General features: G+C 44.4%; 1 protein-coding gene across 1 annotated transcript; it reads right to left on the bottom strand.

The window, feature by feature from the left end:
- Positions 1-456: 456 nt before the first annotated feature.
- Positions 457-20761, bottom strand: LOC134794074 (adhesion G protein-coupled receptor A3). Its single transcript, XM_063765760.1, has 9 exons — positions 20281-20761; positions 18742-18807; positions 18220-18435; positions 16822-17696; positions 11663-11805; positions 7452-7622; positions 7157-7361; positions 6951-7079; positions 457-5199 (listed from the first exon to the last, which is right to left on the bottom strand). Exons 1-9 carry the CDS (start codon positions 20517-20519, stop codon positions 2603-2605), a joined length of 4641 nt encoding a protein of 1546 aa, XP_063621830.1. The 5' UTR covers positions 20520-20761; the 3' UTR covers positions 457-2602.
- Positions 20762-21123: the final 362 nt, after the last annotated feature.

The raw sequence follows: 21123 nt of genomic DNA, 5'->3' as shown, positions 1-21123 counted from the left end.
AAGCACTTCCGGCAAAAAAAATAGTGGCAGACTTCGCTTTTCTGTGTCTACATGTAAATTTCTAACTGCTGCCATAACTACTATCTCGGTATCAGATGGGTTAAATCAGCCCCTTTTTTCGCACCGGAAGTGGCCTTCTTTTTCGTACTTTCGGCAAGTTCCGCCGTGGCAGAGTATCGAATTCGGACTTAGCATAACTTTTCTGGGAAACCATTGTGCATTTCATCGTGGTATCAAGTCGGTTAAAAATTTTGCGGCCGGCTCTTCTACTATAATATATTCACAAAATGTCAATAGTTTTGGAAATGATGTAAACTCTGTCCGCGCCCCAGACCTTATAGTAAACTATGTAGTAAGTATAACATTATCAAACCGAAGCAACACAGATGGCAGCAAAAGCAACTAAGCGGGTGAGATGGTAAAACAATCCGCCATCTGGTCAGTGCACTGTTCCTACATTCTTACTTGCTTAATAATAAACTTGTGTTCAGATTATTTTGAACACCTCGCCCGCTTAGCAAATTCTTCGGCTGAGTGTATAAAGTGTACATTCATACATGTAAATTTATTTAACTAGTTAAAAAATAGCGTTTCTCCATAATATAAAACTACGCAGTCAGTTCTGAGATCCATACAATAGGCAATTGTAGGCTTTATTTATTATGGCAAGTAAATGTGTCCATCGGCGACATGTGCAACATTCACAAGTTCATGCACAACCGTCGGCCTCGCGCGCCGACAGAGCTCGACCTGTTAAACCTCTACAAGACGCAGCCAGCGACATATACCTTCCACGGCATTCACGACCTTATATTATAACATATGTACTTACAAAAACGAGATCTTGCCATATTTACACTTATGTACTTAAACAATACTGAATGCGAAGCGGCACTGCGCGGTACATTCGAGTAAAAACTTTCGACGCAATAGAAGTTACAAGGGACAAATGCCGCCTTTTTTACTTTTCAATTACAAAAATTATACAACTCGTGTATCTGACAAATTCCTTGTAAAAATGCTTTTCTAATAAGAGGCGTCAAAAGCGGTTTTATTCGCGTAAAGAGTCGTTGAAGCGACGTAGCTAGGTATACCTCGCTGGCTGCAGTTAAACGCCAACATAATTTTAGGCCCTAAGTACAACATCGATTTGAGGCACACTTCAGCTGCACAATACTTCCACTAACTTTCTTACATTTACGAAGTGTAGTGTAGGTAATGCTTTATCATGAAACAATATCCAACCTAATGTATTACAGTTTCGTGTAGGTAGGTAGGTATGTATAACGCTACATATTTGTATACAAATGCCAATAGGTAGACTAGAGAGAAGCAAGGCGGGATACACATTCAGTCCAATTTATAGGATAGTTGAAGCCGGCTCGGACAGAAGCAAGTGGTTGTTTGTACCTGGGTATGTATTATAGGACGACAACGACAGGACACAAACAATCACGAAAGCAAAAGCAGCCGCTAAGCAATGGCCCTAGTTCTTTGAATATTGTTATTTTTTTTTAAATCTTTTCATCCGACTATAGTGTTTTTCAAACAGCTTGGATTGTTTGAATAGTGATAAATACTGATGGGAAACTTACACAAAATAATATTTTAATATCTCTGAAACAACCCAGAGCTACTCGTAGTTTAGGTCCAAAGTCTCCGAACTGTTCATCACAAGTATAACGCGTACAAAATCTACTACCTATGTAATAAACCCACTTTACTTGTGGCCGAGCGTCGGTAACATGCGGCAGTCCGCGGCGAGAATTGCCGCTATTCTCGCCGCCTAACGTGGAAGATTCATCTTTTAGGTTAGGTTAGAAGGTTAACATTCCAATAAGTCGTTTGGCACATATAATACGCTTAGTAAAAAAACATCGTCAACGTCATAGTGTGGGCTCTGGCGCGATTTGCCCTCGAGTGGAAGGAGTTGCTTGTTTATATTATAGGTAGTGTAGCAACATCTATATTGAATGCTGTTGTTGGTACTTCATTTATTTTGTATTCAAACAAGCGCAGGGTTCCACTCGCGGATATGTCGCGACACTCGCTAGTAATCATAGCAATAAATTAATTTACAATTACAAATGTACAACTTAGCCTAACATTATACAAACTTATATTAATGGCACTATTTAAATTAGCTCTTTTTGCAATAAGTAGTACATCAGTTAATTCATCACTCCTGAGCTAACCGTCATAATGTCAGCGTTTGATCAAGATATTCTAATATCTATTGTGTAGATCGTAGACACGATAGTTCTGTACGTGGTATCATGTCAGTCAGCCCAAAGGTTGAATTGAACCATTGATTAAATAAAATTTATTTTCAGTCCACGTTTGTCATATTCACAGCTATACGAAATACAAATAAAATGAAATACGACGTTATAAAAATTACGTATTAGAACAATTAAAACATTGCGTCGGTCATAATTAAGAAAATCTCGTATTCGTTCGGTTACTCTCCATAGTCAAATACGGGAATCAGTCGGTCATCGACGATATATAACACGAATGAGGACTTAGAGAGTTTAGAAGCCCGCGGGCGTCAAATACAAAATCAGTCTGCGGTCACTTGAACCTTGAAAGCCGGCGGTTATCACACCAGCGTGCCCTTGAGCGTGCCGGTGCGCGCGTTGGAGTCGGCGTCGCTCACCGAGTCGCTGTCCGGCCGCAGGGTGACGTCGCTGTGCGCCGTCATGTCCAGCGCGTCCGGCGCCACGCCCTCCCGTCTGGCCGTTATCTGCGTGTACAACTCGTCCAGGTCGCTCACGAACGACGCGGGGCTCTCCCGGCCCACCTCCGGACAGCTCGACGCTTCGACGTTAGCGGGTGACTTGTTCCGCCAGCCGGGGTCGAAGTTGACGTACTGGGTCTCGGCGTGGGAGACGTCCTCGGCGCTGAAGCTGATGTCGCCGGCGCCGGGGCACATGGAGGAGGGCGAGGGTGCGTACAGGCCGTGACTGCGGATGCTCACCTCCGACACCTGGTAGTTGGGGCAGTAGATGTCGCTCTCGTTCTCGCCGTGCGAGCTCGCGTTCGTGCTGCACGTCTCGAAGTCGTACGTCTTGAACTCCTTCGGGGCCTCGAGGTTCGGGAGGAGGTTGTCCGACTCGCTGGAGTCTCGTTCCTCTAGGTTGTGCGGAGTGCCGGTTCGGTTGGCGTCGTCGCTGTTCATGGTGCACTCCTCGGAGATGTCCTGGAGGGACTTGTCGACGGGCTCCTCGGCGCGGCGGTAGTCGACGTAGAGGCCGAAGGAGTCGGTGTCGGTGGTCTCGGCGGCGGCGCTGGGCTCGGGCGGCTCGGTGAGCTCGGTGGGCGTGGTGTCGAGCGTGTGGTCGGAGGCGGAGTGCGGCGCCAGCTCGCTCGCGGAGCTGTACTCGAGGCTGCACTGTTGCGAGACCGTGCGCGTGTCCGGTGCTTCCCTGCTGACCACGTGGTGGGTGGGCACGCGCGTCTCGGGCACGTTGGTGTAGATGTTCATGACCTTGTCGGTGTCGGCCCACGACTTGCGGTCGGTGGAGTAGCTCTTGTAGTCGGCGTCCTCGTCGAGCAGGTTCGGGTTGTTGGCGTGTCGCGGCTCCTTTATCCCGTTCGGTCGCTCGACGTGTATGTTGGTGTTGTTGACCTTGGAGCCCGAGTTGATGATGTTGGCGACGCCGTAGGCCTCCCTCGTGGGCAGCGGGAGGGAAACGTGGGAGTCGTTGTCGAAGTCTCGTCTGATCGGCAACTCGAGGCAGTTCCGCTTCATGTTCTGCCGCTGCTTCTTGAAGAACTTCTTGGCGACATTCATCTGGTTGGGGTTGTAGAAGGCCTCGGGGCCGACGCTGGCCGTGTCGGGGCACGTCAGCATGGAGTTGTTGGAGCGGTACTGCTGCCGGTGCAGCACGACCAAATTAATGTTCGGAGATTTTCCGTTCGTGTTCTTTAACACGTCTTTCTGCAGAGTCTGGCCGTTGAGCTCGGCGCCCGCTTTATAAATTGCGCTGTTATTAGTCTTGGAATTGGTCCTGTTGGAACTTCTGCTGCCGGATCTTGACCGGTTGTCATTAGGGATCGTCAGAGGGACGGGCGGCGCGCTTGGCGGCAAGTTTTGCCGATTTGAATCAAAGACACTTCGTTTCCTACAGCACTGTTTGCTCTTCTGCAAGTAGCAGTGCATCATGGACCACTGCGCGCGCACGTCGCTCCGCGCTATGCCGTAGAAAAACAACGTAAAGGTGCCCAACACCGTCGCACAGATGGCGTAGACTATGCTACAAATGTCTTCTTGGTACGGAAGGTAGGCGGGTAAAGGTCTGTATACGGCAACCGCTCCGCTGCCCCAGGCGGCTAAATGCAGGCCAAGGACTATAGCCTGGGCACGTAGTTGTACTATAGGAGTGTGCTCCGTGTCCTCCGTCTCGGACTCCGCCCCAGATTTGATACTCCGTCGCTCCGACTCCGGCTGCGGCTCCCACAACTCTAGATCCACGTGCTCCGTCGCCTGCGTGCCCTCGGACAGTTGGACGTTTACATCGCGAATGGTACACCTGATCAGCAGGAACAGAGCACTGAGGAATAGGAGGAGGATACCTCCCGGGACGAGCAGAGCGGTCAGAGCGGCCGCCGTGCTCAGGAAACACTGCGCGTACCCCGCGTAGTCCTTCAAGTTGACCGCGCCGGATATCCCGCAGACGATCAGCGCGATGCCCCAGCCGGACAGGTACAGGCCGAGGACCGGCTTCCGGACCGGCGCGTCCGGCGGGTCGTCCGGCGGCGGGCGGTCGCGGCGCGTCACCCACTTGTACATGACGTGCGCCGACACGCACATCCAGAGCAGGCAGCACAACGACAGGTAGTGTATGAGCAGGCCGAGCGCGCGGCAGAGGCGCACGTCCTCGGTCTGGTAGATGCCGAGCGTGTAGAGGAAGCAGAGCGCGGCCTGCGCGAGCCAGGTGTTGAGCAGCGCGTGCTTGGCGCGGCGCGGCATGAGCAGCGCGGGGAAGGCGGCGAGGTAGGTGGTGGCGGCGGCGGCGAGGCAGCCGGTGAGCACGAGCGAGCCCACGTAGACGGCGGGGTGCGACACCTTCCAGCGCGCGCCCGCCGTGCGCGCGCCCCAGTACCCGCGCTCGGCGCGCGCCAGCAGCGCCACCACGCCCGGCGCCGCCAGCGACACCACCCGAGTGCAGCCCGACACGTGCAGCACCGAGCATTCTGCGCGTCCACAATACCATTACTGGGTTAAGTGGGTGTTTCTTCGACATTATATGGCAATTTTAAAATTTTTGGAAAATCTGATTTATAATCATCGTTTTAGGAAGAGTTCTTAACGACAAAAAATATACTGTACGAGGCACCACTCTACTTTTTATAGTTAAGAAGATATGGACGTTTAAAGTTCGACATTTGTATTTAGCTATTTGTAAGGCGCTTTTGACATGTAGGTATATGGCATTTTTTCGACGTTGTATGGCAGTATCAAAATTTATATGCCACTATTTATTATTTTGATGGCATTTGTAAGACCCTAGCTACATTTGTATGGCACCTTTTCGACATTTGTATGGCACTATGTCGACATTTGTATGCCACAATCGACATTTGTACGGTCAAAACAGCCGTATAAATGTCGCCATACAAATGTCGCCAATAATATTTTTTAGCAAAATTTCCTACACGATACAACCGATTCACTTATTTATTTTACTATATATTTGAACTCTATATTTGCAACTATTATTATCAAATACACATTTTTATTTTGACTGTGTACCAACATATTACGCGCCCATACAAATGTCATTGTAGTCGTACCAAAATACATCGAAAGAGATTCTTACCTGTTTTTATATAAATTAAACTGTTTCCGCGTCCACACTAGATGGCAATCGACGCCCAACTAACCGCACTATTGCGTCGTAAATTTAATCTAACCGTTATTCCATAGACAAAGAAGATTTTGGGGGGTATCTTTAAGTCATAACAAAACAAGTGCCGCGCGGGACAACGATAAAAAGGCTTCCTTTGTTTTATTAAATAACGCATTAATTTATCGAAAAACAATTCTCTAACAAATGCTTTTTATAAAAATAAAAAGTTATTCATAATACGTTGCCTACATCCAAAGTTATGATTTTTTTTATTGCGCTATGCCGCCACTGAGACACGCGAAACAGCGGCAAATCTTGCCGTTTTTGGAACTTCAAATGCGATTTTGTCAGAAACAAATAATATTTAAGGTTCAGTTGTACATTATTTTTAAAGCTTATAATACATTGAATGAAAATATATTTACCCGGGCTTTTAGTCCTATGGACTTCTAGTTTTAGCCGTGGGACAGCAAAAAATGCCTATTTGAAAATTGACCCGCCTATGTTGTACTAACGAGCGACTCTTAGAGCGTTTTCACATGGTCCGATCCGATATAATATGTGTTTCTCTGTATTTATTTATGCATTTAAATAAATCATTATTACTAAAAACCGACAAATAACGCAAAAAGGCGGACTTAATGCCGATGGCACTCTCCTGCAGCTGTTTTTGCCATAGGCGCCTTCCGACATTCGATATCGGAAAGGCGCTTCCGATAAATTCAGCCATGTCGAAGCCCCCCGTCAGCTGTCGGACCGATAATATTTGTTTGTGTGCGTATGTGTAGGCATAATGCTTGTTGTAGTGTGCGTGACCGGTAAAGACGGCGCCCGAGCGCGCCCCTGCGGCCTAACTACGCGGATGTAGATCCTACATCCAGTATCGGATCGGACAATGTGAAAACGCTCTTACTAAACTCTGTATTTAACCGTTTGACCGCCAGAGACGTGGACGCGACCGCGGGCGGCTCCGGCCCGATATCACATATCAGTCATAACACCCTACGTGCATTCCGACAAGGTTTCCTATCACGCACCCGCACGAGATAGGCGTGGCGTTGGAAGGGCTAAGCGTATATTAGCGGGCGGACTCACCGGTCGAGTTGTGCTGCCATCGCTTGGTGGCGGGGTCCCACACGGCGCACCGGGCGGCCGCCCCGCAGCCCGCCGCGCGCAGCGTGAAGATCACCGGCTCGATCAGGGAGCTCGACAAGCTTCCGTTCCCTGCAAATGGACCATTCGTTTACCCACTGCGCTGCATGTATTTATTACCTACGGGGAAATATTTGTACGGTACTCACGCAGCTGCACGGAGACGACGGGCGAGGTGATCTCCATGTTCATGTCCTGGCGCTTGGTGCTGCGCCCGTAGTAGTCCTTGGCCCGGTGCTCGTCGCTGGGCTCGTCCTCGGGCAGCAGCGGGAACAGCGCCGCGTCGAGGAACACGGACACCACCAGCGACGGCGCCGAGCCGCGCGCCAACGCGAACTGCAGCGACGCGGGGATCTGAACTCAAACGGAAACTGTATCTTTCACCTCAATCCTTGGAATAAATTAAAGCCCCCACTATAGATCGTATATTGAAAACGAACAAACCTGAACGCTGGCGTGGATGAGCGCGTCGTGGAAGGTGAGCATCCTCGCGACGGTGCGGTTGGTGGTGGTGCAGTGCAGGCGCGGAGGCGAGCCCGCGGCCGCGCTGTACCAGGCGCACGTCGCGCCGCCGAACCCCGCGCGCACGGGGAAGCTCTCCACCGCCAGGTTGCTCTGTCAAAATATATCATAAAAAATTACCGTCGTGAGTCTGGCAGGCCTTAAAAAGTTTTTTTTTTTTTCAGAAAAATTATCAGTTTTGTGACTTTTAAACCGGTACAGTCAGACCCCTAATTGGTGTCACTGAAATAAAAATAAAATGTGTCGGAGTTTAGTCAAAAATCGACGCAGAGTATTAGCATCTAGATCTACTTACTAACAGAACTTACGCGGATTAAGGTCGAAAACTGATGTCTTCCATACTAACATGCTTCTGGGCTCATACAACGTCGTAGCCCTAACCGAGGCATTCCTTACGAGTTCGGTGAGGATGCAGAGCTATTCTCTAAAGATTACATAGTGTTAAGGAAAGATCGTCTCGGCGGGGGAGGGTGGGGGGCGGTGGCTCCGCGACGGCGCCGGCGCCTGGTCGCGTGCCCGCGCACGTGAGGCGCACGCGCGGGCGGCAAACGCTCCCTCTGCAAGAGCTAGCGCTCTGTTAATAATTGATATGTCTCTGCGGTTACCTGACGTTGACATTTTTTATCATGCGTCTTACCAAATTATTAAAGGCATGTTTTAATGGATTTTTGAATTTAATTGACTAATTAATATTTATTTGCTTTATTGACATACTATTTAGATACTTAATTGAATTTGTTTCTGTTTTTGTAACGTTGACATGTAATTTTTATAGTGTAAGTGTAACATAGCATAGGTACTGTATAAAATTAAACATTACTTACAAGCGCCTTGGTTCATTGGTCATAAAACTGTAAGCTTTTTTTTTTAAATCTTATTTATTTTATAAGCCATACATCTTATGATTAAGTCGGCTTAAAAATAATAACATTGTAACTTAAACTTTAGGTGTTACTTAAAACAATTGGGGTTACTACTTAAGGAGTATTCTTATAATATTCAGATCTAAGGTCCAATGACTGTATAATGAAACTTAAAAATCTACCACTATATTCGGTAATAAACCCTGAGCTTAAGATTTGATGGAAGAAGAAGAGGAGATCCCCCGCAGAGCACCGAGTTTCTTTTAAGAAATCCAACCTAGATTGTTCGTTGATTTTACACTCGAGAACTAAGTGAAGGAGGTCCTCCTCTCTCTCACATCGTGTACAGTTTGGATCGTCTCTTTTTTTCATTATGAAATTAAATTTGTTGAGTGGGATGTGGTAAGTTCGGGATCGAAAGCAGATAACTATTTATTTTCTGTTGAGGTTTCGAGAGGCAAACCAAGGTATGCGCGGTGGTTCGTCTACAATGGTCCTGTACCAGATACCCTTGATAAGACTGTAAGCTTATTTGTGAATAAAATTGAATAAAATAAAAGGTCCCCCTTTGTCGCATACCATAAGGGCGAGATTTGCTTGTATCTTTATATGAATAACCTGTCAAAGCGTCCTGATGGCAAGTGACAAAGTGGGACTTTTTGCTTCGAAACGACATAAACTGGATAGGCTGTATCGGGGACGCAACATTCGTTTACGTGACACATGTCATGCCAAAGGCGTAGCTTCATGAGAAATGATCTGTCACGAACCATTGGCCATTAGCAGGCGTAGCTCACTCCGCGATTTCGTCGCTTTGCTACAGGTAGCTAAAAGTACATCCGTTCGACACCAATTTTGGTGACTAGCCATAAGCCGCGCGTGGCGCTGTCGCCACCTAGCGGCCATACCTGTCCTGATCGTAACAGACGCGTTTTGTTAGAGAGTGAGTCTTCTGTACCTAGTACTATTATTTATTCTGTGGCATTAGCAAAGTATAAAACCGGCCATGTGCGAGTCGGACTCGCACACGAAGGGTTCCGTACCATCATATATATAAAATTGAAAAACCAGAACGGGATAAAAACCGAGCGAAGAAGCGAGATGGCGCCTTACAAACTTCTAAAAAAAGTTTTTGACACGTATCTCGAATACGACGCACGTATGATAAGAAAAAACTGTTTAAATCTATTATCTAAATATGAGAATAGAACTAGAGCATAAAAACTATCGCTTTCGATGCGTATTTAATTTAAAATAAGTAAAAGAAATTTTCATAACAATCTTCATTTTACGGTGATCGGCTATTTCCGGCAACTCTCGGTTAGTTTCGTTTCGGTGTTGGTACAGACAAAATTATTTGATGTGGTGCTACAGACATACCAAATGTATATGTTTGTCATGTTGGTATACAGTTATTGCGGCGTTTTATTACACGAAGTAAAATAAAAAGTGCCGCCAACCTCAATCATAGTCTATGCCCATACGAGTGACTTATGCCATACATATATGACATCAATCAAATTAGTATTATCGTATGATTATCGTGTTAATAATTTGTGTGTTATTGTTTTAAATTTCTTTTTGAGTTATATTATTCAGATTGGCTTTCACGGCGTCGGCAAACATTGCCATTCGTCCGGGGAACGGGCTGCCGAGATGGGCCAAAAATATCAGTTCAAGGGATGGTGCCCGTAATAATGTGTGTGTGTGATAATTATACTTTAATGACAGATATAACCAATTCGGGAACTGTTTTCTCGCGTAATACGATACGACTCGACCAGGTAGGATTTTTTCTTCTTGCTGAACAGTCCCCATCAGATATATCGGAACGGACGAGGTATTCACAAATATCTGAACAATGTAAATTATAATGTAGTTAAAGTGCATGCTCAGATATTTTGGAGCTCAAGGGTTGCTCAAGATCTGCTCAACCTCGGCCATGGCGACTGGCGAGAGCTATCGCAAGACCGGGAAACATGGCGTGATCTGGTGTCGGAAGCCAGTACGGTTACCATAAGTTTGTCACTGACATAAACGCCGTCGAGAACGTAATTTACTTTCTATACATCTCGCTCGCACTCGCATATTAGTGCAAACGGGATGGATAGAAAGTAAATTACGTTCTCGACGGCGTTTATGTCAGTGACAAACTGATGGTAACCGTACAGGACTCATTTTCGGTCGTTGCGTCACCGTAGCCGTCGTAAGTAATGTCAATATCCAGACAGGGAAATGGGGACTATTTACGTTTGTATGAAAATGCGCTTTATGGGCGGTGGTCGTACATATTCGTCTTAAGGCGGAAATTAATCTAATGAACGTTTTTGCAATTGGGCTTATAAAAATAAATAATAATTTTGGGTTAGCATTTGAATCACGCATTATAGGGAGGGGCGGGGAGAAGGGTGGCATTTTATAGGGGTTGGACACCCCTTTCAAACGACACCCGATTCGTGCCTAGGAGACGCGTAGTTTTTTTTTTATAAGTGTTTGAAATTACGTTGTGACGGAAGTGACGGAACAAAATACAGTGCCAGAGTCACCGTTAGGTACGACGAATAGCGAAGCGAGGAGGAGTGTTAGGTATCTTGCGTTCACAACACACCCAACTCGCTGTCAAAAAAGAAATACAGTGGTTCCTACTCCCTCCCCCCTCCCTATAATGCGTAATTCAAAAGCAACCCCATAATTTTATGTTGAAACAAGTTTTAAATAAATACCTACGTAGATGAAAAAATACAACCTTGCCTTTTATCAAATCACATCATTTTTTATCCAAATATCGGTTACAAATAGGAAGTCCCTATCAAAGTTATAAACCCTAGCAGGGTTCAATACATAATAATATCGGTATTTAACTAAACATAAGACAAACTCTTTATTTCATTTACGCGAGCGGAGCTGCGGGCCCGTCTAGTTATCTATAAAAACGGTTACCCATCCAAGTACTGACCCCGCCCGACGGTGCTTAACTTCGGTCAAAAACCACATTTGTTGTATGGGAGCCCCACTTAAATCTTTATTTTATTCTGCATTACTGCATTCGGCAACAGAAATACATCACGGTTCGTGAGACAGACGGACGGACGGACGGACAGCGGAGTCTTAGTAATAGGGTCCCGTTTTTACCCCTTGATACGGAACCCTAAAAAGACGTAGAACGTAAACGTTCGCAGTGCAGTTGTTTTCCTTTGTGATTTCGATGTGCAAGACATTTTACGTAGTATTGCTGTTGTGAGTGACAGACGTCAAATACTAGGTAGGTACCTTCTGCTTGTTGTTGTGTCTGGGCGCGAGCTGTTCCGCCGCTCGTACGAGCTCCGTGCAAGCGCCATATTTGTCCTCGGCGGCGGCCATTACTGAAGGTGTTACGTTCATCACGGCGCTGATCACGTCCAGTAGCGCAGAACCTGAACACGTGCACACTACTTAGTAAATAAAATCAGAGAAAAGGTTATTGCCATGGAAGGATACTTTGAGGAAGGCACTAATACTTAGTGGCGTTTGTCTTAACTAACTTAACTTTATTTAAAGTGCGGCCAACGAAACGAGATCAAGGCGATTTAAGTTGCATGGCGATGGATGTCGTTGCGTAACTCTCAGTTCGTAGACCTATACAGCACCTGTCTTGCACGCGCCTTCTTGGTTTCCAGCTTGATGACGCGCTAACGTGGGAGCCGCACATAGACGGACTCTGCGGTAGGTTGGGACGCGCGTGCTTCGCGCTATGGCGCCTGGCACAAACAGCGGGAGGAGACGCAGTGCGGGAGTGCTATTTCGCAACAGTGCACTCACTCCTTACCTACGGTGTTGAACTATGGGCGCGCGCCTCCAACTGGAACCGTGCGTTCGTAATGCAAAAGCGTGCGGTCCGCGCGATGGCCGGCACGCCTGCGGATGCTCCGGCACGACCCCTTTTTCGTGACCTCAAGATCTTACCCCTGCCTTGCTTATTATAAACCAGGCAGCGGTATTTAGACGAACGAACCTCGAATCGTTTGAGCGAAAGGGTACCAATACTAACTATAATCTCCGCAGCAACAAACACCACAACAGACTAGTCGCCGAAAAACATAGACTCGCGAAGACAGAAAAATATATTTATTATTTAGGACCCGCTGTTTACAACCGCTTGCCTGACAATATCCAGAGATGCAGCTTCTACCGCGGCGTTCAAGGTTAGGTTAAAAAGTGGCTCTTGCAAGAGCTATTTTATGACTACAATGAATTTTTCCAATTACCTTTAATGATTTAATAATATGTACTTAACTATATAGAATATAATATACTAATTTAATAATATGCAAGAATATGCAATTATGATAACCTATGCACTACTTATACTTAAATACTATTGTATACCTACTGACTTATAACGATGTGTTATTTAATAATAAATTTCATTTCATTTCGTGATATAAGGAAGCCGTCAGTAGGTACGAAATGTACTGAACATTAAGGTGGTTCGATTTTCATACAAAATTCAATTAGTGATCATTAAAGAAACTACACATAATTACTACATATTTTATTTCGCATTTATCTACTTTCGAGTATTCGTTTGCGCTAAATTAATAAAAAATCTTTGTTTCATACAGAAATCATGCAAAAATCATGGTTAATTTTTCATCAATTTTACGTATGTGTGTGTCACAAATGTCGTGTACAGATAGATACATTCCGACGTTGCCATTCCATTTCCGACGTTGCCAGGCCGACTACAGCGCGTATTTTCAGTGCCGTCATGTTTGGTCCATTTTTGTTGACAGTGATACTAGCTAGTTTGTTAGTGCACGACACCTTGCACTTTGTGACTATGCGCTGAAACTTGGCACAGTTGATTCTTAGCTGGTCATGAGCAGATACAGACCGGGAGACCTCAAGAGCCACGTCTCATTTAGTTTTTTTTGGGAACCAAAACAATGCAATTTCTAACAAAAATAAAACATAAAGTAGAAAAGACAAAAAAACGTATCTTGGATTTTTTCATAATTACCAATTTTTTTTTGCTATTGGCCATCGTTTACGAGTTATTTACGAATGACTAAAAAAGGGGACCTAAGTATTTATTTTCTCCCTTCAATATTTTTTTTAATATTGATGGTAGCGAAAAACAGTAGTATTTATTTTATAAGAAATCTGAAACAGATTATTTACGTAAAAGATAATTTTTTGCTGTGGGCTACCGTTTACGAGTTATTTACGAAAAACAAGAAAAATAAACGATTGTAGAACAAATTATAAGTAACTTTCCCACATTCATAATATTTTGTATTGAGATCACTCTGACCCACGCTTAATATTATTTTTTTATCTCCCATTTATCAACAGTTTTGTAAAAATCAAAAATACGTTTTTTAGTCTTTTCTACTTTATGTTTTTTTTTTTGTTAGAAAGTGCATTGTTTTTGTTCCAAAACTAGATTCCCCATCCTTAATTTATCCGAAAATGATATATTACATGCCCTAATAGGTATAGTTTTAGAGAAATGTTGCTCCAAGTGAAGCGCGGCAGCGTCGAACTTTCCCCCCCCCCCCACTAAATGAGAGGTGGCTCTCGACGGCTCCCGGTCTGTATCTGCTCAAGACCAGCTAAGAATCAACTGTGCCAAGTTTCAGCGCATAGTCTCAAAGTGCAAGGTCCCCATACAACGGTGTGCAGTAACAAACCAGCTATACTTGACATTGACAGCTACTTAATTGACCGTAGCGAGAATAAGTACCCAAAGCACAGAATAACTTATAGTACTACCGTACAGAAAATTCACTCCCTCACAAAAGTCAGATTTAGGTATAAAATTATACCTATACTCGCCGCCTGCAACAAAATTGAAACTTATAACCGCGCACGAACCGTGAATTTTTTTTGCGCGAGCGCCACGTGACACGACTATCGTGCGGTCGAGCGGCAGCCCGCTGCCATACGCCTGCCCTGCCCGGGAGGCCGCCGGCCAAATGTACCTAAACTGCGTAGTGACACCCCCCTGCCCAAAGTTCGTCAGCTTAGCTAAGAACTATTATGGCGCGTTGCAAACAGTCGCTTTTTTGCTTACAAACGGAAGGTTACCGGTTCGATCCCCAGTCATTGTACGCTGGGACATAACTTTTTGTATTTTTTTACACCTATATTTCGTATTGTTTTATTTTTATAATTTTTTTCTTATTTTCAAAAATCGATTGATTAGGTATGGGCTAAGCGTATTCGTTTAATTTTTACAAAGATAATTAGAAATTATACTCTACCTAATCTCTTTGATTTTTACAATCAGGACATCCTCACTGCAATAAAACATTAATGTATAAATATTACTAGTTACTAACCAGGTAAATAAATAATAACTAGATTATAACTTTATTAGAATCCATATTGTTGCATCATCTTTCTTCCTATTACATCAGAGATTTTTTCCTATCATGATTCATGATATTATATTTCTTTCAGGTACAGGGACTACTACGGATAACAAATATGAAAAAATGTTCTGTACTTGAATTCAAAATAAAAAAAAATAAAAATAAATGTTTTGATTTTATTTTACAATTACCTACTACTTTATTAGAGGGTGGGGAGTAAGGGATTGCTTTACTTGTAGAACTAACTATTAGCGCTTTAAAAAAAAACTGATACCTGACACTTACAAACCTGGACTTCCTTGGGCTCATTCTACCAAGAATCGTCAGTATTCTCCATCCTAGGATAAAAAGATATCCTTTTATTTATTTATTTATTGTCAATTCGTTTGTTTTATTGCCACTGTTCATTATTTAAATGTTGTGTACTTTCCGTTTTCGTGATTCACTCGTCCATGGCCCCGACGGAAGACCAGCGTTGGCCCATCAAGGCTAACACCATGCTGAGTCGGGACCATTTCGTGGCTATTTTATTTACTTATTCTGTTATGTAATGATAATTATGTGTTGCAATGTTAAGTGTAAGTTTTTTTTTATTTTTTTCATTTTTGTGGACCTGTGTTCTTTATGCCACGAATAAACTATTTCTATTTCTATATCTATTTCTATAAAATGTCGGTTCCATCACGTCAGGTTTTAGTATCGAAAATGTTTCCCAGCCTGCGTGACGTAGCGGAAACTACAACTTCTATACAAATATTTGGGACATAGTTTTTATATTAGCATCAGGATTCAACAAGAATAAGCTACTGATTCTGAGTTGGAAGAACCCAAAAAGATCATAATCTGTGAAAATCAGGTATTGAATTTGTTTTTAGAAAACGTTGATAAAGTAATTTAGATAATACATAATACTGAATATCTGGGGGAGGCGCTGGTGGCCTAGCGGAAAGAGCGTGCGACTTGCAATGTGGAGGTCGTGGGTTCTAACCCCAGGTCGTGGGTTCCAACCAATGATTTTTCGGAACTTTTGTACGAAATATAATTTGACTATTTACCAGTCGCTTCTCGGTGAAATAAAACAATGTGAGGAAACCCGACTAATCCCAATAAGGCCTAGTTTACTCTCTGGGTTGGAAGGCAGTCCCCAATCCGCATTGGGCTAGCGTGGGGACTATAGCCCAAGCCCTCTCGCGCATGAGAGGAGGCCTGTGCCCAGCAGTGGGACGTATATTATAGGCTAAAATGATGATGATGATGATGTTGGAAGGCCAGGGCAGTCGCTTTCGTAAAAACTAGTGCCCACGCCAATTCTGGGATTAGTTGCCAAGCGGACCCCATGCGAGGAAGAAGAGATTGAATATCTGGGAGACCGACCAAAGCTCAGAAAACATAAAAATTCAAAAATGCGCGTTTTCTCACAGATCAGACCTAGCTATTTAAGAGATCAAACCCCTTATAGCAAATTTCATCGAAATCGTTAGAGCCGTTTCCGATATCACCCAAATATATAAATAAATATATATATAATAATTGCTCGTTTAAAGGTACACAAAAAGGACGAAAAGAAATTATACCTACTCGCACCAGTCTTGAACCCCAATCCTCTTGCACGTATTTCCACGAACATACCGCAACGCTATTGCAGCATACTTACGTTGTGTGAAATTGTCTACTACAAGGATCACGGAAACCATATGTGAGTAATAGTAGGAAAAAGCGTGACAGCAACACTCCGTCGACCTTAAAGGGTGGTTTTTGCACAATGAAGTATTCAATGTTTATTTTAATAGTTCAATATTTCCTTAAAGAGTGCGCTACTCATACTTTTAAGTATACAAATACCAAGACCATTCCACAAAAATATAAAACCTGAAATTTTGCGAAAGTGGCGCCATCTAGCGAGGGTTAAGCTTTGATTAACCTAGTCGAACCACCTTAACCAGGGACAATTAATAATCAAATAAAAATCTTTTGAATCCCCAGAAGTTTGTTTAAATGTGTATCTTGTCAGTTTGGCTTCACTTAGGTTTGACAGCTACGAGTACTACTCACAGAATTGCATATTCAACTTACCCAGCTCAGGCTCGTCGTCGACGTAGTGCATGTAGTTGTTGACGGCGCGAGCCACGAACATGACGTCGTCCGGGTCGTCCACCAGCGCCAGCGGGTACGTGTTCTCGCGGATCAGCGCCGCCAGCCGCTCCGTCGCGTTCACCGCCGAGTACTGCACCAGACCCAAGTCTAGTAACGCAAACTGTTGGAGCAGCTTGGTCACGTTGCTGATGTACGCGCACTGAGACGTGTTAGCGTTCAACCACACACCCTCGGCCCCGCAGGTCCGCGTCGCGACACCCGCGCCGGCGCGGCACGGGACTTCCGCCGTATGGTTCAGTAAAACTTGCGGCCACGAGTACAACCCCTTATTGTCCACGCTCACGTTAGTGGCACAATAACGAGTCGCATTAGATAGCACCGTCACTCTGATAGTCCCGTTGTGGCGTCCTCGGCCGTCGTCGACGTACACGCACGTCCAGTCCCCGGCGTGGTGGGTCGTCACGTTCGGGAAGAAGGCGGTCGTCTCCGCGGCGCCCTCCTCTAAAACGTCCGTACTGGTGACGTTGACGTCGCAGGTCTCCAGCGACGGATGATGCCACCTCAGCTCGTATTTATGTAGCGCCGATGCGAACGGTGCGCTACACGTTAACGTGAGCGCGTCGCCCTCGAACACTAGCTGGTCTCTGTCCGGCCGCGTGACCAGCGCGGAGGGCGGCGGCGCCCCGCAGGCCGCCAGGTCCAGGAAGATGCGCAGCTTGCGGAGCTGGCGGCCGGCCAGCGCCTCGGGGGAGGCGCACTTGGGGCCGCCCTGCAGGCGCACGCTGGTGTTGCGCACCCACTCGCCCACCCACACCAGCGCGCAGTCGCACACCAGCCGGTTCTCCGTTATGTCTCTGTGCGACAATCGAACATGAGCAAAATGATAAAGAACCAAAATAAATATTCATAAATTCCAAAATACAAATATATTAGAAACGTGTGTAATCAATTATTCTTCATTTCATAACTCCCTTCGGTTGTGTTTTAAAATTCGGCACTTGTTGCGAATTTCCTATTTTTCGCACTTGTATCGTAAATTAACTGACTGTTCTCAATTAGGACTCTTATTGCTAATTGTAATTAGAAATCGTTTGAAGACCACAAATACATTTCATTTTACAATTGACCGGAGTGAACCTGAACGTGTCTATCTACCTACATATGTTATGTGTCTCCCATTTGAGCCTGAACAAAAATGCTGTGTCCAGTGGTTCTCCTCTTCAGGCCATATTTCTCAACTAAATTTGAGAAATTTTGTGAGCAGGTTCGTAGGTTGTATAGATTTTTCGTTGATTCACTTTTTGGAAATTTTCTTGTATGGAACAACTTTAGCCTTCAGTAAATTAAACATAAACAATAATTAAAACAAATAGTTACAGCTGCTTCAAGGCGATGAGATGGTGGAAGGTGCCGGGCGCGAGGGTGGTGAGCAGGTTGTGGTTGAGGTAGAGCCGCTCCAGGTTGACGAGCCCCTTGAACATCTCTCGAGTGACGGAGCTGATCTGGTTGTGCGACAGGTCCAGCCGCGTCACGGCCGTGATGTTGTAGAACGCGTCCGACTCTATCAGGCTGATCTGGTTACGACTCAGGTCTCTGCACAAACACAACATATTCTAATCAAATCATGTGGTTGCTACATCATTAGGCGGTATTGAGGTTCATATAAAAATATAATAAAATGGTTGCAATTTATATTTTATTGACACACAAAAAAGAGAAAAATAAATAAATTAAACATCTAGTCATCATTGTACTTTTGTTTTATATGACTATATGTGTGTAACAACTCAAGGTGCCCTTTGACTTGTCTTGGCCCTTGATAGACCCAAAATAATACACCATCCCCTTTCAGCTGTAGCAAGTCTACTGCATTACTAGACAGAAACGCGATAAACTTACAGTTTCTGCAGATTAGGCAGGTGCAGGTCTCGTGACAGAGTGTTGATGGCATTGCCCGACATGTTCCTGGAACACACATTACATCATTATTGGGTGAGTCTACAACATAAAATACCAAATGGAAAAGAAGCAACTTAGCGCAACATAGTCAAATGTGGCATTCTAGACATATTCAGGGCTGCCATTGTCTAAGTTACCAAACAGCTAGTTCAAAAACTGTAGTAATAGCAGGCGTGGCTCACTCTGCGATTTCGTCACTTTGCAACAGGTAGCTAAAAGTTAGTGATGTACCGACTATTGATTTGGCCGACTAGCCGACTAATCGGTGCTCGAATGGCCGATTAGTCGGCCGACTAGTCGGCTAGTCGGCCAGATCATTAGTTTCGTATAAGTTCAGGACGTTCAGGTGAAAAACAATAATTTTGCTCCTTTGGTTGCGCTATTCATCATATTAGCTTGGCTAAAAGGTGTTTTCTACAGGTTCAAAGACCTATCACAAGAATCCTCGTTCAATTTCTGTCTTTCTTTTATTTTGCGATCCTGAGCAGACCGTCAGTACAACTTGTAGGAGGTATTTCCAAGGCTCTATTTCCCGTACGTAGTCGCCAGTTAAGAACCTATCCCTGTGGTCAGCGTCTTTACGAGCAACGTGCCCTGTTTATAAATCTCATAAATTTTGCAACAACATTAACAGTTCCCCTTGGCTCCACCATTTAAAAAAAAAATGAATAATAATAAAATCATTTAACTATAGAACTTGGCCATGAAATTACACGAGAATCAGTTGAGATCGACCTGTAGAGGAAAACACCAGCCCACCAATATACGATAACGATCAAACGGTCAATTATATGTATGAACAAAAGTTTTCGTATGCACCCTTAATAGGTATTTTGGTAAAATAGACATAAAACATATGGTAAATATTGACTGTTGATTTCTTTTTTTTTCTGTTTTTCTTTCACTAATAAAGTGCCGACTAATCGGCCATTTTTGCCGACTAGTCGCCGACTACAAATGTGGCCGGATAGTCGGCTTTCCCGACTAGTAGGTACATCCCTACTAAAAGTACATCCGTTCCACACCAATTTTGGTGGCTAGCCATAAGCCATGCGTGGCGCTGTCGCCGCCTAGCGGCCATATCTGTCCTGATCGTAACAGACGCGTTTTGTTAGAGAGTGAGTCTTCTGTACCTAGTACTATTATTTATTCTGTAGTAATAGTTAACATATTTTTCTCCAAGAACCATTAAAATTTTCAAAATCAAAATCGGTTGTTGACTTTAGTTACAAAATTGTCTGTGTGCCTTTAAAACTCAGCCTGGATATTTCCTCTGGCGTACAACAAACTAGGACAAATAAGAGAACCTGGATGAATGGCAGCATATAGATACACTTGAATTGAGTCCTCACCTACATCTTTAAAACATTTACTGATAAGATCTGACAATTATGTTTTGGTTTTTCATACCCAACGTATAGAGCTCTCATTTAAAAGTATGATTTGGTTGGAAGTTTTCTTGGATAAATGGTGACTTACAAGCTGACGACGGAGCCAGTGACGTCCGTGAAGTCGACCTCCTTCAGCTCGGAGATGAGCGCCGGCGGGCCGCCGCAGCGCAGCCGCAGCGGCTCACCGGGCGTCGGCGGCGCTTCGCCGTCCGCCCGTGCCGCCCCGCGGCACGAGCACAGCGACGGGCAGCCCGCCGCACAGCCCCACCACACTGCCAGCACTACCATCACGCACCTCATTGCACCTATTTCTGTTAAAACACCCATTAATCCCGTGGCACTAAGCCAAAAGCGAGCAACAATCACATTTTAACAAATACTTTGGAAGGAGATACGACAAGTTTCATTTTTATTCTCGGGCGCGACTGCCGAATGTAATCGATAATCGGCTAAAACTGAGAGATAGTTTTTGTCATGACATGATGCAGGGTTTTGTTCAGGAATGCAGATAAATAAACAATAGAAACAAGTACTTTCCCGACATTACGACGATGTTTGGTTTGACTGTCTCGACTCGACTCGACTGACTGATGATTGGAGCCGATAATGTACAGCTATAGTTATATACGACCAACTTCTTAATGAACAGCTATGGTTAGGCTCAATCTGACAAAGTCCGATATTATAATTTCGTTGTAATCCTTTGAATTATTTAGAACTTTTTCTAATCTAAGAAAGGATATTTCAGATCGCACAATTTTACTTACATTTAATTTTCTCCAATATTATTACACAGTCTTGAGACTTACAAGTTTGTAATCATATAATTTTAAGATATGTTACTTATTTCGCAGACATTTTACGTTGTCTGTACCGGGATATAATGTTTACGAGATACTATTGCAGATAATTTCATTTTGCTTAATTAATG

This window comes from Cydia splendana, chromosome 10 (assembly GCF_910591565.1).
Source record: "Cydia splendana chromosome 10, ilCydSple1.2, whole genome shotgun sequence".
Lineage (NCBI taxonomy): Eukaryota > Metazoa > Arthropoda > Insecta > Lepidoptera > Tortricidae > Cydia > Cydia splendana.
The sequence above is the reverse complement of the archived record's forward strand: the minus strand, read 5'-3'. Positions and strand labels throughout refer to the sequence as shown.

What these genes read in the sequence shown, in the direction of transcription:
- LOC134794074 (XM_063765760.1), bottom strand. Translation starts at nt 20,519, where the DNA reads ATGGGTGTTTTAACAGAAATAGGTGCAATGAGGTGCGTGATGGTAGTG. An exon ending in CTGCCTAATCTGCAGAAACT is followed by an intron (nt 18,436 to 18,741) that starts GTAAGTTTATCG and finishes GTGTTTGTGCAG; the next exon opens with AGACCTGAGTCGTAACCAGA. An exon ending in TCATCCACGCCAGCGTTCAG is followed by an intron (nt 7,362 to 7,451) that starts GTTTGTTCGTTT and finishes GTTTGAGTTCAG; the next exon opens with ATCCCCGCGTCGCTGCAGTT.